This window comes from Leptodactylus fuscus, chromosome 2 (genome assembly GCF_031893055.1).
Source record: "Leptodactylus fuscus isolate aLepFus1 chromosome 2, aLepFus1.hap2, whole genome shotgun sequence".
Classification (NCBI taxonomy): domain Eukaryota; kingdom Metazoa; phylum Chordata; class Amphibia; order Anura; family Leptodactylidae; genus Leptodactylus; species Leptodactylus fuscus.
Genome location: NC_134266.1, coordinates 257,071,773 through 257,091,852, shown reverse-complemented (window position 1 = coordinate 257,091,852; position 20,080 = coordinate 257,071,773). Strand labels below are relative to the sequence as shown.

Sequence of the window (20,080 nt, the reverse complement as noted above, 5' to 3'; positions counted from 1 at the left end):
TAGAGCAGGGGTGCTCACACTTTGTCAGCATGTGAGCTACTGTATTACATGACCAAGTCGAAAGATCTACTACCCACTTCTTGTGGGCGGGGCCGTGGCAGGCCTGTGGGTGGGGCGTGTCTGTGGGCGGGGTCGTGTGGAGCGTGAGAGCAGGAGGCAGCGGCGTTCTGTGGCAGTCCTGGGATCCCCGCTGTCTGCTTGTTCACAGCGCAGGCTGACAGTTATCTCTGGACACTGGCAGGCTGGGGCTGGACTCTCAGCCCGCGCTGTGAACAAGCAGCACCCCGGCCCCCTCCATCCCTAAGAGCGGCCTGCAAGTGTCCGGCGTGCTTGTTCACAGCGCAGGCTGAGAGTCGACTCTCAGGCTGCACTGTGAACAAGCAGACACCGGGGATCCCTGGCTGCATCCCACGATCGACCCATACGTCCATTGCGATCGACCGGTAGATCGCGATCGACGTATTGGGCACCCCTGCCCTAGAGGGTCTAATAAATGCATATATTAAAAAAAAAAAAAAAAATTGTTCAAATCACCCTCCTTTCCCTAGAACTCATATAAAAGTACTTAAATACTGTGAAACACATACACATTATCCCTGTGTCCGAAAATGTCCACTCTCCAAATCTATAACATATTTTTATGGTAAACGCCGTAGCTGGGAAAAAAAAATCAAAACTGCCAAAACACCATTTTTTCACTATTTTGCCTCTGATAAAAATTTGAATAAAAAGTGATCAAAGCAAAAGCAATTCCCCAAAATGGTAGAACTGGAAAGTACACCCGGCCCCGCAAAAAAACGCCCTATGCATCCCCGTACACAGACGTATAATAAAGTTACAGGTCAGAATATGGTGACTTATACAAAAAAAAAAAAAAAAAAATCGGCGCAGACTTGGAGTTTTGTTAAGGGGTTAAAATATAAATTAAACCATATAAATTTGGTATCCCTGGAACCGTACTGAAACACGGAATACAGGGGACATGTCAGTTTGGCTGCACAATGAACACCATAAAAACAAAGCCGGTAAGAAAGTCGCACAAATACACTTTTTCTTCAATTCCACCCCATTCTGAATTTTTTTTCCAGCTTCCTAGTACAGTCCTATGAAAAAGTTTGGGCACCCCTATTAATCTTAATCATTTTTAGTTCTAAATATTTTGGTATTTGCAGCAGCCATTTCAGTTTGATATATCTAATAACTGATGGACACAGTAATATTTCAGGATTGAAATGAGGTTTATTGTGCTAACAGAAAATGCGCAATATGCATTAAACCAAAATTTGACTGGTGCAAAAGTATGGGCACCTCAACAGAAAAGTGACATTAATATTTAGTAGATCCTCCTTTTGCAAAGATAACAGCCTCTAGTCGCTTCCTGTAGCTTTTAATCAGTTCCTGGATCCTGGATGAAGGTATTTTGGACCATTCCTCTTTACTAGAGATGAGCGAACAGTGTTCTATCGAACTCATGTTCGATCGGATATTAGGCTGTTCGGCATGTTCGAATCGAATCGAACACCGCGTGGTAAAGTGCGCCATTACTCGATTCCCCTCCCACCTTCCCTGGCGCCTTTTTTGCTCCAATAACAGCGCAGGGTAGGTGGGACAGGAACTACGACACCGGTGACGTTGAGAAAAGTAGGCAAAACCCATTGGCTGCCGAAAACATGTGACCTCTAATTTAAAAGAACAGCGCCGCCCAGGTTCGCGTCATTCTGAGCTTGCAATTCACCGAGGACGGAGGTTTCCGTCCAGCTAGCTAGGGGTTAGATTCTGGGTAGGCAGGGACAGGCTAGGATAGGAAGGAGAAGACAACCACAACAGCTCTTGTAAGAGCTAAATTCCAGGGAGAAGCTTGTCAGTGTAACGTGGCACTGACGGGCTCAATCGCCGCAACCCAGCTTTCCCAGGATCCTGAATGGAATACACTGTCAGTGTATTCCCGTATACCCGATATATACCCCGATACCCGTTCCAACGGTGTGCCCCCCCACCTTCACCCCAGAAATACCCTGCAAGTCCCCTAGCAATAGAATTGGGGCTATATACACCCACAATTTTTACTACTGGTATACAGTGCCATTGTCTGACTGGGAATTCAAAGAATATATTGGGAATACAAATACCCTCATTTCTTGCTACTGCCATATAGTGCCAGTGTCTGACTGGGAATTCAAAGAATATATTGGGGTTACGTGCACCCACAATTTTTACTACTGGTATACAGTGCCATTGTCTGACTGGGAATTCAAAGAATATATTGGGAATACAAATACCCTCATTTCTTGCTACTGCCATATAGTGCCAGTTTCTGACTGGTAATTCAAAGAATATATTGGGGTTACGTGCACCCACAATTTTTACTACTGGTATACAGTGCCATTGTCTGACTGGGAATTCAAAGAATATATTGGGAATGCAAATACCCTCATTTCTTGCTACTGCCATATAGTGCCAGTGTCTGACTGGGAATTCAAAGAATATATTGGGAATACAAATACCCTCATTTCTTGCTACTGCCATATAGTGCCAGTTTCTGACTGGTAATTCAAAGAATATATTGGGGTTACGTGCACCCACAATTTTTACTACTGGTATACAGTGCCAATTTCTAACTAGGAATTCAAAATGCACAAGGCTCCCGGAAAGGGACGTGGACGAGGCCGTGGGCGAGGTCGGGGGAATGGTTCTGGGGAGCAAGGTAGCAGTGAAGCCACAGGGCGTCCCGTGCCTACTCCTGTGGGGCAGCAAGCATTGCGCCACTCCACAGTGCCAGGGTTGCTTGCCACATTAACTAAACTGCAGGGTACAAACCTTAGTAGGCCCGAGAACCAGGAACAGGTCTTGCAATGGCTGTCAGAGAACGCTTACAGCACATTGTCCAGCAGCCAGTCAGACTCTGCCTCCTCTCCTCCTATTACCCAACAGTCTTGTCTTCCTTCCTCCCAAAATTCCGAAGCTTTACAGAACAATAACCCAAACTGTCCCTGCTCCCCAGAGCTGTTCTCCGCTCCTTTCATTGTCCCTCAACCTGCCTCTCCACGTCACGATTCCACGAACCTAACAGAGGAGCATCTGTGTCCAGATGCTCAAACACTAGAGTCTCCTCCATCTCCGTTCGATTTGGTGGTGGATGACCAGCAACCCACCCTCATCGACGATGATGTGACGCAGTTGCCGTCAGGGCATCCAGTTGACCGGCGCATTGTGCGGGAGGAGGAGATGAGACAGGAGTTGGAAGAGGAAGTGGTGGATGATGAGGACACTGACCCGACCTGGACAGGGGGGATGTCAAGCGGGGAAAGTAGTGTGGATGTTGAGGCAGGTGCAGCACCAAAAAGGGTAGCTAGAGGCAGAGGCAGAGGTCAGCAGCTTAGGCGAAGCCAGGCCACACCCGGAATCTCCCAAGATGTTCCAGTTTGTACCCAGCCCCGAAAAACTCCCACCTCGAGGGCACGTTTCTCGAAGGTGTGGAGTTTTTTCAAGGAATGCGCCGAGGACAGATATAGTGTTGTCTGCACAATTTGCCTCTCGAAATTGATTAGGGGCTCTGAGAAGAGCAACCTGTCCACCACTTCAATGCGCCGTCATTTGGAATCCAAGCACTGGAATCAGTGGCAGGCAGCAACGGCAGGACAAAGGCCGCCTGCCGTTCACGCCACTGCCACTGCCTCTGCCACTGCCTCTGCCTCTGCCACTGCCACTGCTGACTGTGCTGGCGATGCACTCCAGAGGACGAGCCAGGACACCACTTCATCTGCCTCCGCCACTTTGTTGACTTCTACCTCATCCTCCCCTGGTCCTGTCTTATCTCCTTCTCCTGCACCATCAAAGGCACCATCAGGCGTTTCTTTACAACAACCCACCATCTCTCAGACATTGGAGCGGCGGCAGAAATACACTGCTAACCACCCACACGCGCAAGCCTTGAACGCCAACATCGCTAAACTGCTGGCCCAGGAGATGTTGGCGTTCCGGCTTGTTGAAACTCCCGCCTTCCTGGACCTGATGGCAACTGCGGCACCTCGCTATGCCGTCCCTAGCCGTCACTACTTCTCCCGGTGTGCCGTCCCCGCCTTGCACCAGCACGTGTCACTCAACATCAGGCGGGCCCTTAGTTCCGCGCTTTGCACAAAGGTCCACTTGACCACCGACGCGTGGACAAGTGCATGCGGACAGGGACGCTACATTTCACTGACGGCACACTGGGTGAATGTAGTTGAGGCTGGGACTGCTTCCCAAACTGGCCCGGTGTACCTCGTCTCCCCGCCTAACATTCCTGGCAGGGACACGAGAAGAACACCCCCCTCCTCCTCCTCCTCTACCGCCTCCTCCGCCACCGCCTCCTCCTCCGCCACCGCCTCCTCCTCCGCTGTTAGATTGACCCCAGCTACGAGTTGGAAACGTTGCAGCACTGGCGTTGGTAGACGTCAGCAGGCTGTGCTGAAGCTGATCAGCTTGGGGGACAGACAGCACACTGCCTCCGAGGTGAGGGATGCCCTCCTCGATGAGACGGCAATATGGTTTGAGCCGCTGCACCTGGGCCCAGGCATGGTCGTTTGTGATAACGGCCGGAACCTGGTAGCAGCTCTGGAGCTTGCCGGACTCCAACATGTTCCATGCCTGGCCCACGTCTTCAACCTAGTGGTGCAACGTTTCCTAAAGAGCTACCCCAATGTTCCAGAGCTACTGGTGAAAGTGCGGCGCATGTGCGCCCACTTTCGCAAGTCGACAGTAGCCGCTGCTAGCTTAAAATCTCTCCAGCAACGCCTGCATGTGCCACAACACCGGCTTTTGTGCGACGTCCCCACACGCTGGAACTCAACGTTTCAGATGTTGAATAGAGTGGTTGAGCAGCAGAGACCTTTGATGGAATACCAGCTACAAAACCCTAGGGTGCCACAAAGTCAGCTGCCTCAGTTTCACATCCATGAGTGGCCATGGATGAGAGACCTTTGTGACATCCTACGGGTCTTTGAGGAGTCCACAAGGAGGGTGAGCTCTGAGGATGCGATGGTGAGCCTTACAATCCCGCTCTTGTGTGTTCTGAGAGAATCCCTGATTGACATCAGGGATAACTCAGATCACACAGAGGAGTTAGGGATAGCATCCGATCCGTCACAGCTGGAGAGTAGGTCCACACATCTGTCCGCTTCACTGCGTTTAATGGAGGAGGAGGAGGAGGAGGAGGAGGAAGAAGAGTTGTCCGATGATGTGATGGTGATACAGGAGGCTTCCGGGCAACTTCGAAACGTCCCATTGTTGCAGCGCGGATGGGTAGACATGGAGGATGAGGAGGAAATGGAGATTGAACTTTCCGGTGGGGCCAGAGGAGTCATGCCAACTAACACTGTGGCAGACATGGCTGAGTTCATGTTGGGGTGCTTTACAACCGACAAGCGTATTGTCAAAATCATGGAGGACAACCAGTACTGGATCTTTGCTATCCTTGACCCCCGGTATAAAAACAACATCTCGTCTTTTATTCCGGTAGAGGGGAGGGCCAATCGCATCAATGCTTGCCACAGGCAATTGGTGCAGAATATGATGGAGATGTTTCCAGCATGTGACGTTGGCGGCAGGGAGGGCAGTTCCTCCAGTAGGCAACCAAGTTCTCACCGGTCCACACAAACGAGGGGCACACTGTCTAAGGTCTGGGACACCTTGATGGCACCCCCTCGCCAAAGTGCCGCCACGGAGGGTCCTAGTGTCACCAGGCGTGAGAAGTATAGGCGCATGTTGCGGGAATACCTTTCCGACCACAGCCCTGTCCTCTCCGACCCCTCTGCGCCCTACACGTATTGGGTGTCGAAGTTGGACCTGTGGCTTGAACTTGCCCTATATGCCTTGGAGGTGCTGTCCTGTCCTGCCGCCAGCGTCCTATCTGAGAGGGTGTTCAGTGCAGCCGGTGGCATCATCACTGACAAGCGCACCCGTCTGTCAGCTGAGAGTGCCGACCGGCTCACTTTGATAAAAATGAACCACCACTGGATAGAGCCTTCATTTTTGTGCCCACCTGTGTAAAGCACCCCAACATGAAACTCCATGTCTGTACTCAACCTCTCCAATTCCTCCGCATCCTCATACTCATCCACCATAAGCGTTGCACAATTCTGCTAATACTAGGCTCCCTCCAACATGATTTCCCCCAACTCTGCTGGTTAGAGGCTCCCTCCACCCTGATTTCCACCAACTCTGCTGGTTAGAGGCTCCCTCCACCCTGCTTTCCCACAACTCTGCTGGTTAGAGGCTCCCTCCACCATGAATTTGCCCAAACTGGGCTGGTTAGAGGCTCCCTCCACCATGAATTGGTCCAAACTGGGGTTTTTAGAGGCTCCCTCCACCATGAATTTGCCAAAACTGGGCTGTTTAGAGGCTCCCTCCACCATGAATTTGCCCAAACTGGGCTGTTTAGAGGCTCCCTCCACCATGAATTTGCCCAAACTGGGCTGGTTAGAGGCTCCCTCCACCATGAATTGGTCCAAACTGGGGTTTTTAGAGGCTCCCTCCACCATGAATTGGTCCAAACTTGGCTGTTTAGAGGCTCCCTCCACCATTAATTGGTCAAAACTGGGCTGGTTAGAGGCTCCCTCCACCATGAATTGGTCCAAACTGGGTTTTTTAGAGGCTCCCTCCACCATGAATTTGCCCAAACTGGGCTGTTTAGAGGCTCCCTCCACCATGAATTGGTCCAAACTGGGCTGGTTAGAGGCTCCCTCCACCATGAATTTCCCAAAACTTGGCTGTTTAGAGGCTCCCTCCACCATTAATTGGTCCAAACTGGGCTGGTTAGAGGCTCCCTCCACCATGAATTTGCCCAAACTGGGCTGTTTAGAGGCTCCCTCCACCATGAATTGGTCCAAACTGGGTTTTTTAGAGGCTCCCTCCACCATGAATTGGTCCAAACTGGGCTGTTTAGAGGCTCCCTCCACCATGAATTTGCCCAAACTGGGCTGTTTAGCGGCTCCCTCCACCATTAATTGGTCCAAACTGGGCTGGTTAGAGGCTCCCTCCACCATGAATTTGCCCAAACTGGGCTGTTTAGAGGCTCCCTCCACCATGAATTTGCCCAAACTGGGCTGGTTAGAGGCTCCCTCCACCATGAATTGGTCCAAACTGGGGTTTTTAGAGGCTCCCTCCACCATGAATTGGTCCAAACTTGGCTGTTTAGAGGCTCCCTCCACCATGAATTGGTCCAAACTGGGGTGGTTAGAGGCTCCCTCCACCATTAATTGGTCCAAACTGGGCTGGTTAGAGGCTCCCTCCACCATTAATTGGTCCAAACTGGGCTGGTTAGAGGCTCCCTCCACCATTAATTGGTCCAAACTGGGCTGGTTAGAGGCTCCCTCCACCATTAATTGGTCCAAACTGGGCTGGTTAGAGGCTCCCTCCACCATGAATTTGCCCAAACTGGGCTGTTTAGAGGCTCCCTCCACCATGAATTTGCCCAAACTGGGCTGGTTAGAGGCTCCCTCCACCATGAATTGGTCCAAACTGGGTTTTTTAGAGGCTCCCTCCACCATGAATTTGCCCAAACTGGGCTGGTTAGAGGCTCCCTCCACCATGAATTGGTCCAAACTGGGTTTTTTAGAGGCTCCCTCCACCATGAATTTGCCCAAACTGGGCTGGTTAGAGGCTCCCTCCACCATGAATTGGTCCAAACTGGGTTTTTTAGAGGCTCCCTCCACCATGAATTTGCCCAAACTGGGCTGGTTAGAGGCTCCCTCCACCATGAATTGGTCCAAACTGGGTTTTTTAGAGGCTCCCTCCACCATGAATTTGCCCAAACTGGGCTGGTTAGAGGCTCCCTCCACCATGAATTGGTCCAAACTGGGTTTTTTAGAGGCTCCCTCCACCATGAATTTGCCCAAACTGGGCTGGTTAGAGGCTCCCTCCACCATGAATTGGTCCAAACTGGGTTTTTTAGAGGCTCCCTCCACCATGAATTTGCCCACACTGGGCTGGTTAGAGGCTCCCTCCACCATGAATTGGTCCAAACTGGGGTTTTTAGAGGCTCCCTCCACCATGAATTTGCCCAAACTCTGCTGGTTAGAGGCTCAATCCACCCTGATTTTCAAAACAAATGTTGGTGCCAACCTCAACTTACTACAAGGGCCAAATTCACTGCTGGTGACAAGCTCTCCTCACTGCAAGTGCCAAATACACATGTTTCAAGGTGTTTTCCTACTGTCAGAGAGGTGGTATTGAGTGTGTAAAGTGTGTAGTTGTTAGGCTGTGATGTTGGGGTAATAGAGGGTCTTTGGTGTGTTAGATGCCCCCAGACATGCTTCCCCTGCTGTCCCAGTGTCATTCCAGAGGTGTTGGCATCATTTCCTGGGGTGTCATAGTGGACTTGGTGACCCTCCAGACACGGATTTGGGTTTCCCCCTTAACGAGTATCTGTTCCCCATAGACTATAATGGGGTTCGAAACCCATTCGAACACACGAACATTGAGCGGCTGTTCGAATCGAATTTCGAACCTCGAACATTTTAGTGTTCGCTCATCTCTACTCTTTACAAAACAATTCAAGTTCAGTTAAGTTAGATGGTCGCCGAGCATGGACAGTCCGCTTCAAATCATCCCACAGATGTTCAATGATATTCAGGTCTGGGGACTGGGATGGCCATTCCAGAACATTGTAATTGTTCCTCTGCATGAATGCCTGAGTCGATTTGGAGCGGTGTTTTGGATCATTGTCTTGCTGAAATATCCATCCCCGGCGTAACTTCAACTTCCTCACTGATTCTTGAACATTATTCTCAAGAATCTGCTGATACTGAGTGGAATCCATGCGACCCTCAACTTTAACAAGATTCCCGGTGCCAGCATTGGCAATAAAGCCCCAAAACATGATGGAAACGCCACCAAATTTTACAGTGGGTAGCAAGTGTTTTTCTTGGAATGCTGGTTTTTTTGGACGCCATGCATAACGCCTTTTTGTATGACCAAACAACTCAATCTTTGTTTCATCAGTCCACAGGACCTTCTTCCAAAATGAAGCTGGCTTGTCCAAATGTGCTTTTGCATCCCTCAGGAGCCTCTGTTTGTGGCGTGCTTGCAGAAACGGCTTCTTTCTCATCACTCTCCCATACAGCTTCTCCTTGTGCAAAGTGCGCTGTATAGTTGACCGATGCACAGTGACACCATCTGCAGCAAGATGATGCTGCAGCTCTTTGGAGGTGTCTGTGGATTGTCCTTGACTGTTCTCACCATTCTTCTTCTCTGCCTTTCTGATATTTTCTTGGCCTGCCACTTCTGGGCTTAACAAGAACTGTCCCTGTGGTCTTCCATTTCCTTACTATGTTCCTCACAGTGGAAACTGACAGGTTAAATCTCTGAGACAACGTTTTGTATCCTTCCCCTGAACAACTATGTTGAACAATCTTTGTTTTCAGATCATTTGAGAGCGGGCTGTTCATGTTCGGTGACCATCAAACTGAACTGAACTTGAATTGTTTTGTAAAGAGGAATGGTCCAAAATCCCTTCATCCAGGATCCAGGAACTGATTAAAAGCTACAGGAGGCGACTAGAGGCTGTTATCTTTGCAAAAGGAGGATCTACTAAATATTAATGTCACTTTTCTGTTGAGGTGCCCATACTTTTGCACCGGTCAAATTTTGGTTTAATGCATATTGCACATTTTCTGTTAGTACAATAAACCTCATTTCAATCCTGAAATATTACTGTGTCCATCAGTTATTAGATATATCAAACTGAAATGGCTGCTGCAAATACCAAAATATTTAGAACTAAAAATGATTAAGATTAATAGGGGTGTCCAAACTTTTTCATAGGACTGTACATTGTATAGAATAATTAATGGCGGCATCATGAAGAAAAATTTGTCCCGTAAACATTAAGACCTCATATGGCTCTGAGAGTGGAAAATTAAGAAAGTTATGGGGTTGGGAAGGGGGGGGGGAGTCAAATAAAATAAAATATCTATCTATATCTATTAGAGATGAGCGAGTAGTATTCGATCGAATACTACAGTATTCGAAATATTCATACTTGATCGAATACTACTAGCTATTCGCAGTAAATATTCGATTCAGAGCCAGCGTTGATTGGCCGAATGCTATACAGTGTATACACACTGTATAGCATTCGGCCAATCAACGCTGGTTCTGCAGCAGGCTGGTCCTTGCTAGGAGCAGGCAGCTTGCTGTTACAAGGGAGCTTACTTTTTCTCATAGGAATGAATTGACCAGTGTTGATTGGCCAGTGTAGAGCATTCGGCCAATCAACGCTGGTTCTGCTGGAGGCTCGTCTGTGAGGAGGTGGAGTCTAAGATCGGACCACAGCAGTCTGCATTGTGGTCCGATCTTAGACTCTGCCTCCTCACAGACGAGCCTCCAGCAGAACCAGCGTTGATTGGCCGAATGCTGTACACTGGCCAATCAACGCTGGGCAATTCATTCCTATGAGAAAAAGTCTGCTCCCTCGTAACAGCAAACTGCCAGCTCTCCTGACTAGCAAGGACGAGCCTGCTGCAGAACCAGCATTGATTTGCCGCAGGCTCATCTTTGCTAGTCGGGATTGCTGACAGCTTGCAGTTATGAGGGAGCTTACTTTTTATCAGCGAAACTGCAAGTGCTCTGCAGTTAAAGCGCACGGACCCCATAGACTATAATGTGGTCCGTGTGCTATAACTGCACAGCGCTCCTCCTAAACACTCTCCTCCTGCTGCTCGTGGACTTGGTGGCTCTCCTTTAGTTGAATAGTGGTTTCCCCTGAAACGAGCATTTTTCCCCATAGTCTATAATCGGATTCGATATTCGATTGAGTAGAAGAATATTGAGGCTCTACTCGAAACGAATCTCGTTTCGCTACTCGCTCATCTCTAATATCTCTCTATCTATTTCTATTGTTACTGTAGTTTCAGTAGGAGGAGACAATTGTACCAGACTGTATATACTCCACCGATATAGTCATTGCCTGCTGCACACATCATTACTTCAGAGAGTTCTCCGGCATTTCCAGCCCTGTGTCCTTCATTGGCGCCGGCTATTAATTTACTCATACACAATCTGTAATCTGGCAATTTGCTGTACAAAAGGATTTCCTAAATGTGCTGCTAATTGTTATATTTTCACTAAAATAACACAAGGCATATGGTGCTGTAAAATGACAGCCAACAGCGCAACACCAAGACACCAAGAGGTTCAGTAGATTTTTGTTTGCAAATTGTATTAATGTTTTTCGAAAAAGCCATATGGGAAATTCTGCGGCCAGTGATATCGACGCCAGATTCTTATTTCATAAGATGGCGCGCAGAGCACATGGAGGCAGATGTCGCAGGGTTTATAGAGTTCCTCCAAGGCAATATTTCCAGGGAATGTCTGTATAAGACTGTGTTTCGGCATATACAATAAAAGGATTGTTCAAGAGCTGGACATCTGACACCCAGATATTATCCGGTATTTACACAGTGTACAGAGCCAGGTCTGTATAAGTATTGCAGCTGAGTGAACAGGATCATGGGTGAACAGATGAATGCCCTGGTGGGCCCCTGCGCCAGGTGGGCTCTCAGCTCAACCTGGTGTGGCACGGTGCATTCACTTTACTTCATACAGCTATTCATCGGTATAATACACTGCGGAAACAGAGTCATGTCCTATAGTAGACCACACACGGTATTATTACTTACAGTGGCCCCCATACAGTATAATGTCCCATAGTGGCCCTCACATAGTATAATGTCCCATAGTGGCCCTCACATAGTATAATGTCCCATAGTCACTCCCATACAGTATAATATCCCCAAGTGTTCTCTATATTAATAAAATTCCACATACATAGGAATTTTCTAACTATGTGACGAACCCTACAAACCCCCATGGGGGCAGGGATGCTGTCACTGCATCGTGTACCACCAAAGATAGTTTGACATACCCCAAGGGGTACACATACTGAGCCAAGAGCCAGGCCACACTCTATTGACTAGGTCCCAGTACAGTATAATGTCCCATAGGCCCTCCCATACAGTATAATATCCCCGAGTGCTCTCTATATTAATAAAATTCCACATACATAGGAATTTTCTGACTATGTGACGAACCCTACAAACCCCCATTGGGGCAGGGATGCTGTCACTGCATCATGTACCCCCAAAGATAGTTGGACATACCCCAAGGGGTACACGTACCGATCCCTGAGAACCACTGCCTTAGTTTAAGGTGAGAACCAGGCAACATGCTAATGACAGGGCCCCAGGGCAGAAACAATTACAGCTTTATAGTGGACCCCAAAATTAATATTGCTGGTAGGTTCTAGGGACCCCATGCCAACGCTTTGAGTGAATCAAAACCGAGCTGCCATAACGTGGCGTGATACCTTCACAGTGTACAACGCTATCTGGCTCCATGTGAAACTTATTTTATGGATTGTCCATCAATATCAACTCTTGGAAACCCAGTTAATATGTAATATGAAAGTCATAGATTCCCTGGGCAGGCTATTCAGTTCCTATACAAGCTGGATTCTAGTTAGTCGAACAATGTGTGCACTTATTATATGGTCAGCTATTTAGTAAATGAACCTTTCCTCTTGGCTCTACATATCTTGAGATCGAGGGTGCGTTTTAAAAAAGAAAGTAAAAAATTATGAGCTAAGGGAAAGGGGTGTGGCTTCTTAGAAAAGGGGTGGAACTTCACATAAAGAGGGTGTGGTCTAAATTGCAACACTCTGTATCAAATTGTGACACTATTTTTGACACAAATTAAGCCATCGGGTAATATAAAAGATTTGATAAATCTGCCGTAGTTTTTCATGCTGATATCCTACTCTGCGGGGAGAAGGGGCAGACACCACGTGCAGACTGCTCCTATACGCGTAATAGAAGCGGCACTGCAATTCCCCGGAACCTCCACTACTCTGTGAACGGGGCTGCTACACCAGGTGTTAGACCCCACATCCAGCATACTAATAACCGATCCTTTGGTTAGGTCATTAGTATGAAAAAAATCACTTTGGGCCCTAAACTCCTTTAGGCTAAGGCCCCAAGGTGGGCCTAGTCGGGAGTGTCTTAAGGCGGATTCGCTTCTTTTTTCCGGGAGCTGGAACAAACGGCTCTCGGGAAAAAGAACTGACTGGTTCCCATTGATTTCAATGGGAGGCGTCTTTTTGGTCAGCCATTTCCGTAGATATAATTGACATGCTGCGATTTACAAAACTGTCTGTGTTGGGGTTTTAAACGCAATGTGGGCACCACATTGTCAGGGCGCCACTTCTGACCACCATGGTTCCATCTGAATGGTTGAGTATACTAAGCCTACGTCCTCGGGAACACTGTTTAGTAGATGTACTGTGGTTGAACCGTCTTACAACATCCGTACAGTCTCGATGGGTCCGCCATGTCCGGTTCCCTTTAAATTCCTGATTTTTCATCATTTTCAGTAAAGAATCTTTTTTTTCTTTCTATCCTACCTGAATTATCCAAGGTAATGCTATTCATACCGTGTGTTAATACTGGGCTCGGGACTTTCCCTTGATAATACAAGTGCAGTAAGTTGCTTTGAATTCATTATTTTAATAGCATTTCTTTAACGTGGATTAATTAATTTGGCGCAGGTTAACGCAATTGGAAAGTCATGAGGGAGAAGCAGGATCGGAGCGTTATTACACTGTAGATGTGGCCATGTTGGCTGTTCTGCTGATTGGTGGCTCGGCTTATTAATTCAGTCAGCTATGCCAGCAGAAAGACAATGCAGCAGAGCATTTCTGGTGGGTCTTTGGCGGTAAACGCGTGAGGAGTGTGCAGTCAGGAACTGGCTGGCTCAGCAGACTAGAATCCTCTAGATCCAAGGTATCCCATGAGGTGCATGCCATTTACTAAGCGAAACGCACTAGGCTCGTGCTGTGCATGTAATAAGCAGCGCAGTGTTTGATCGTGGTCTTGGGATTACTTGATTTAGGAATGTTCGGAAACACGGAATTGGCCTAGGTTCTGCCTTAGATATTGGCTCTGATAACTGTATACACTACTGAGCCCTGATTGTATACAGATGGAGTCCAGGAGGTTCAGTCCTAAGATTGGATACACCTAATTCTTTTCCCTAACCTCCGTCGCACTCCAGCACATGGGCATTGCCAAATTGGGGTAGAACGAGATTGAAGGGTGGTGATCCATCGTGATTACAGCTGGGAGCCTATTGAAAACAGTCTGTAATAAAACCCATTTCATTTTACAATGAATTGCAATGCGTGAACATTACAATGTATGTATATAGCACAAGGAACTAAATAAAGTATGTATACATGTGTCCTAAAACGCCTGGTCTACAAACTTCATGCGGTAAACACCATACCAAACCAGTTTCATTATTTTGCCTTCCATTTGAAGTAAAAGCCATCGAAACAATAGACCCTCCCCAAAATAGTATAAATAAAGAATACATCCGGCCACACAAAAAAGACACCGTATTCAGCCCCTTAAATGAAAATATAAAAAAGTTACATAGTGAATTCTGTAAAAACAAAGCCAGTTTTTCTCTAATTCCACCCCATTCTGAATTTCTTTCCAGCTTTCCAATACATCATACAGAATATTAAATGGTACCATTACAAAGTACAGTTTGTCCTGCAAAAATTAAGCCCTCATACAGTTCTGGGAATGGGAAACTGTGGCTGTGGTGGGAAGAGGTTAAAGTAGCCCCCTTTTATTTTGATGGCAACTTTGCACATCTTTTGCTTTCTCTCAATCAGTTTCATGAGGTCGTCACCTGGAATGGACTTCCAATAGTCTTGAAGGATCTCCCAGAGGTGCTGAGCACTTGCTAGCTGTTTTTTATTCACTTTGTTGTCCATTTTGCAAGACATTCCTGCCATTTTGCTTGTTGCATATGTGTGAACCTGCCCTAAGCAGTTTTTCTAAAAAACATGATTTTGTGATAAGTCCTCACTAAGTATTACATTATCCTATATGTGTCTTTGTGTGACCACTCAGTGCGGGATAGAGGTGAATTGCAGCCTTTTGTGAGATTGTGTTGAATCGGGTTCATGGGAAATTAGAATCCTCAGTGAAAGTAAAGATAAGTTAAGAATGGACACAACTCTATTTTACTAACTGTTCCATGGTAAAAGGGGAGGGGGGATCTTGGGGGTGTGAATTCGCACTGATTTTGATTTTCCTCCTAAGTCTTAGAGCTTCATACTGACAAAATCCCCCTATAACTTAGTCAGTTATACCCTCCTCCTCCTCCGCTGCTGATTGTTGCACTGAGACAATATCCTGCTGACTGTGTCTGTCTCTTCTCACTGCTGACTTATTCGCTGCAGTCGCCTGCCGACAAGAATCTCACACCTTACCTAGTTCCAACACTGCTGATGTTGCCAGGGCTGGGTGTCCTAGGAAAGGAAGAATATCCAGTGCAAATAAAAAGTAATCTTATGGCACATGCTGTTTATATATTACAAAATTACGGGAACATGTGGTAAGGATTTTTACTGGAATGGTTTTCCCCATGTTAATAACTGAACCTTTGTTTTAATGTCCTGTTGGCAACCCGACTCTGTATGTAGTGGTAAGGATTTAGTCATAACACTGGTACAACAAACCCACGTACATGGACCGTCTACACTACTGTCCCATAGTAAGAAACCATAAGAATTCTGTATTCTATTTTACATCATAATAGGATGGGCCATAAGCAGTGGCGTAACTAGGAATGGTGGGGCCCCGTGGCGAGCTTTTGACATGGGGCCCCCCACCGACGACCTCGACCGACCCCTTCCTACACATTCCTGCGCGCTCTATTATGCCCCATATTGGCCCCTTCACACAGTATTATCTGCCATAGTGGCCCCTGCACATACTATTATGCCCCATAGTGGCCCCTGCACATACTATTATGCTCCATAGTGGCCCCTGCACACAGTATTATCCCCCATAGTGTCCCCTGTACACAGTATTATCCCCAATAGTGGCCCCTGCACACAGTATTATCCCCCCATAGTGGCCCCTCCACACAGTATTATCCCCCATAGTGACCCCTTCACACAGTATTATCCCCCATAGTAGCGCCTGCACACAGTATTATTCCCCATAGTGGCCCCTGCACACAGTATTATCTGCCATAGTGGCCCCTCCACACAGCATTATACCCCATAGTGGCCCCTGCACACAGTATTATGTCCCATAGTGGCCCCTGCACACAGTATTGTACCCCATAGTGGCCCCTGCACACAGTATTATCCCCCAAAGTGGCTCCTGCACACAGTATTATGGCCCACTGTGGACACCCATAAACAATTATTATACTCTGGGATCTTTTCAGACCCCAGAGTATAATAATCAGAGACCCAGGGGGAGAAAAACATAAAAAAAACTCTGTTACTCACCTATCTCCCGTCTCCTACGCTGTCGGCCTCCGAAGTAGTCGATCTTCAATGACGTCAGACGTCACGTGACCCGGGACGCAGGCCGGGGTCATGAGACGTCAGACGACTAGGCCGAAGTCTGCACGGATCATGGAGAGGTAAGTAACAGTGTTTTTTATGTTTCTTACCTCTCCCGGTCCGCCAATCATTATGCTCGGGGGTCCGAAAAGACCCCCGAGTATAATGATAGCAGCGGTAGCGGCTGTCACCGGGCCCCTAATGTCCCGGGCCCTGTGGCAGCTGCCTCTGCTGCTATGGCGGTAGTTATACCACTGGCCATAAGTATATATACAGCCAGATTGAATCCAAAATGGTGACTTTTCAGATGGCCGCCATGGACATCACCCGGCCTCAATGGTAAGGTGATATCAGAAACTGCTTCCATTTTATCTGGGTGTATCCATACTCATCACCCACCCTGTATAGGAACTTTTGAAAATTACTATAGGACTAAGAAATAATACAAATTATTATCTTACTAAGAAATAATGAGAATTGCTATATTACTAAGAATTACCATATTATGAAGAGCTACTAAGAATTTCTAAGAACATCTAAGAATGATTATATTACCTAGAAATAATAGGAATCACTATATTGCTAAGAATAACTAAGAATTATTATATTATGTAATATAAGAAATATAGAATTGCGATTAACATGATGATGGTGCAGGGTAGCAGACTGGTGGGGAGGCCGGGACTCCTATTATTATAGACAGTGTGGGGAACCGCTCAGGTAGATGCTCGGTAGCAGTGCAGGAAACAGGGACACAGACACTGGGTTGCACACAAGTTCAGGCTTTATTCACTTGTTGTGCATTAACTGCCTTTGCAAAAGTACAAATAACCAAAACAAAACCCTTCTCGGCTGAGAACTAACTAAATATAAGGAAACTTTCCCCTGACTATACAGGAGTCTGGCTACCAGACTCTTGCCTTGGCAACAACAACGGATGGCACAGTACCTGCTTTGTAGGTTCGTTCTGGAAAGGTCAACTCCTAGTCCTCACACACAGACTATATCAGGCCTTTATTACACAGCTGACCTCCCTGGTGTGCCTTACCAAACACCCTTTAGCTGCCTAGCTGGAATATATCTGTCTTCCCACACCACACCCTTCACTCTCTCACAACAGCTACGTTGTTTGGCGTCTGAGTCCCTGCTCATTGGTCAGTCAAGGAAATATGGCCAACCTATGATCCGTATTTTATGAACCAAACACGTTTGCTTGAAGCAGGTCCATACTTGCCAACATTTAGATAGTGGTTCACAGGTCATATCTAAACCCCTTTCTTTTGACATGGGCAACAAATGTTCGTAGGCATGCCCCATTTTCCATGTGTCCAAGTCACCTATAAAAAAACCCGCTAACCCCTCAGATGTGGGACCCCCCTTGTTTTTGGGAGCCTACCACGTGCTCCGGAAGAGTTAACAAGTCCTTAGACAATTCTGATAAATGAGGCCCAATACGTTTATTTGAAGTCAGAGATCTCATTGCCATTGAAATGACTTGGCACCGACTGGTTAGTTACAGTAGTTTATTGAAACGGAACGTATATGAAGTCTGACTAAATTATTGACTCGCTTTGTGTGGTTTTTTTTTAGGATATTCCATACTTCAGGCAATTATGGAGAAGGCTGGACAAAACGGTTGGCAAGTTAGTGCAATATGTGTGGAAAATTTCAATGATGCCAGCTACAGACGTCTTCTAGAAGACCTGGATCGGAGACAAGAAAATAAGTTTGTAATAGACTGTGAAGTGGAAAGGCTTCAGAATATTCTGGAACAGGTAACCATTCATCCCATCCACTTAGGATAATGAGAGCAAAAATAATAATTGCAAAATGAATTGTGGTCAACTGTATAACACAAAGGGAACGCCAATCACCGGAGCTTTTACGGAAGCTTTCTTGGCTAACGTTGCGGTGGTTTTCGGTAGTTTTTATGATTTTAGTTATAGGCAATTATCATTGACGTGCTTCATTTATATGTAAAGCTAAAAATATGCAGAAGAATGTGTTTTGAGAGAAATATTATTTTTACCCAGAGTTTGTGCGGGATTACAAGTTTTTTGGGGAGATTTAGGTATTGAAGACAGTTATCACCTCTTCCGTTTGGATCTTTAGACATCCCCTTTTATGGGGTGATGAATAGATCATCCGTGTTTGATCAGTGTTGGTCCAACCTATTAGCACAATGAAGTAGCTGCTCTTTCCATGAATGGGTACATCTCCCGAAGCTTCGAAGTCGTCTTATGTGAATGAGATGGTCTGCCGGTGTAAGCGTTCAAGGGGAGACATCTTGGGCCATTCTTGCAGTGATTGGGAGAAGTCTCTCAGGACGGCCCACCACTTCTCAAACACCGATGGTCTACTTGTATTTCCATTTGCTATAAATGAACTTCATTGTAATAAAAAGTCAGGAGTGTATATGGATTTGGAGACTCCCACCCATGGCCAGATCTGTTTTGCTTCACCTATCCAAGTCCAGATATCTGTGTCAGAAGATAGGGAGCTTCTTAAGACAATACTGTTTTGTTGTTGTGCTGTAGATGTCTATGTGGCTACCCATTCTTTGGCTTGTGATTTGCACCCTCTTAAGAGTTTTGTTGGCATGTCGTGATATTGTGTTGAACTGGTGTCATGAAAAATTGTCCACAATCCACCAAATTTGGATACTCATGACCTATCCGATATCAGATCGGTCATAGTCTGAAAATCCATATTCCGTTTCGTTCAACTTTTTCAAAAACTAGAAGCCATGTATGAAGTAGCTTTCAGCAGATCTGCAGTTCCTGGTGCCTACGACAGTGTACGGATTTCCGAAACTGCACCTCAGCTCCCATCTGACCTTATCATATCTTCCTTTCTGCAAATTTGGATTAGTACTCCAGTTTTTCACAATTAGTAAAAATAGGGATTACTTTTTCCAAAAAACAGTCCGATGTCTGCTTAGGGTCTGTACCTGGGGAACTGAATCTGAAAAACAGATCTGGCCATGGGTGAGAGTCTCCAAGTCAATATACACTGCTGACTTTTTATTACAATGAAGTTCATTTATGGCAAATGGAAAAACAAGTAGACCATCGATGTTTGAGAAGTGGAAGGCCGTCCTGAGAGACTTCTCCCAATGAATCAAGTGGACCTACAAATTGAAATGGTGCGGCCCAGTTTATGGAAAAAGTAGCCATTTTTTTACATCCTGCACATCACCTTACGAGAGTTACGTACATCTGCGCCGAAGGCGTATATAGATAAATACAAAAAATTGCACTATTGTCAAAAGTAAAATTCAGCTCTTTGTGGAAATTGAAATGCAATGTTATGTTTGGAGAGGGTGACTTGTCCTTCATGATGTACGTTGCTCACTGTATTTAAATGACTGATCTCAGCGACACACTTTGGATGACATGGGAGCAGATAGAAGCAAGTACTCTGGTAAATTACCTAATTTGTCTCCGTCTACATAAATCACAACAAACATGCCAAGATCAATCGCATATAGACACGCTCATTTCTATAGCTGCAGCTCGCTGTGTCTTGTTCTTCTATCTTTACGGTTATTTTGTTGCTGTGAATGTCTGGAACACCTCTTTGGACCTTTTGGCCGAAGCTACATGGGTGATTTTTAGTAGCTCACAAGTAATAATGAATGTTTTGGGGCACTTTGTGGGCAATAGTTTGCTGGAT

The 20,080-nt window shown here is 46.4% G+C and overlaps 1 protein-coding gene across 7 annotated transcripts in view; it reads left to right on the top strand.

Annotated features, from left to right (window-relative positions):
- The window catches only part of GRIA4 (glutamate ionotropic receptor AMPA type subunit 4), a 699,790-nt gene that overhangs the window by 562,648 nt on the left and 117,062 nt on the right, over window positions 1–20,080 (top strand). For all 7 annotated transcript variants that reach the window (XM_075266112.1, XM_075266111.1, XM_075266110.1 and 4 more), the window contains one exon: window positions 17,996–18,180. In XM_075266112.1, coding sequence (XP_075122213.1) covers window positions 17,996–18,180 — 185 coding nt within the window. The remainder of the gene's footprint in view (window positions 1–17,995; window positions 18,181–20,080) is intronic.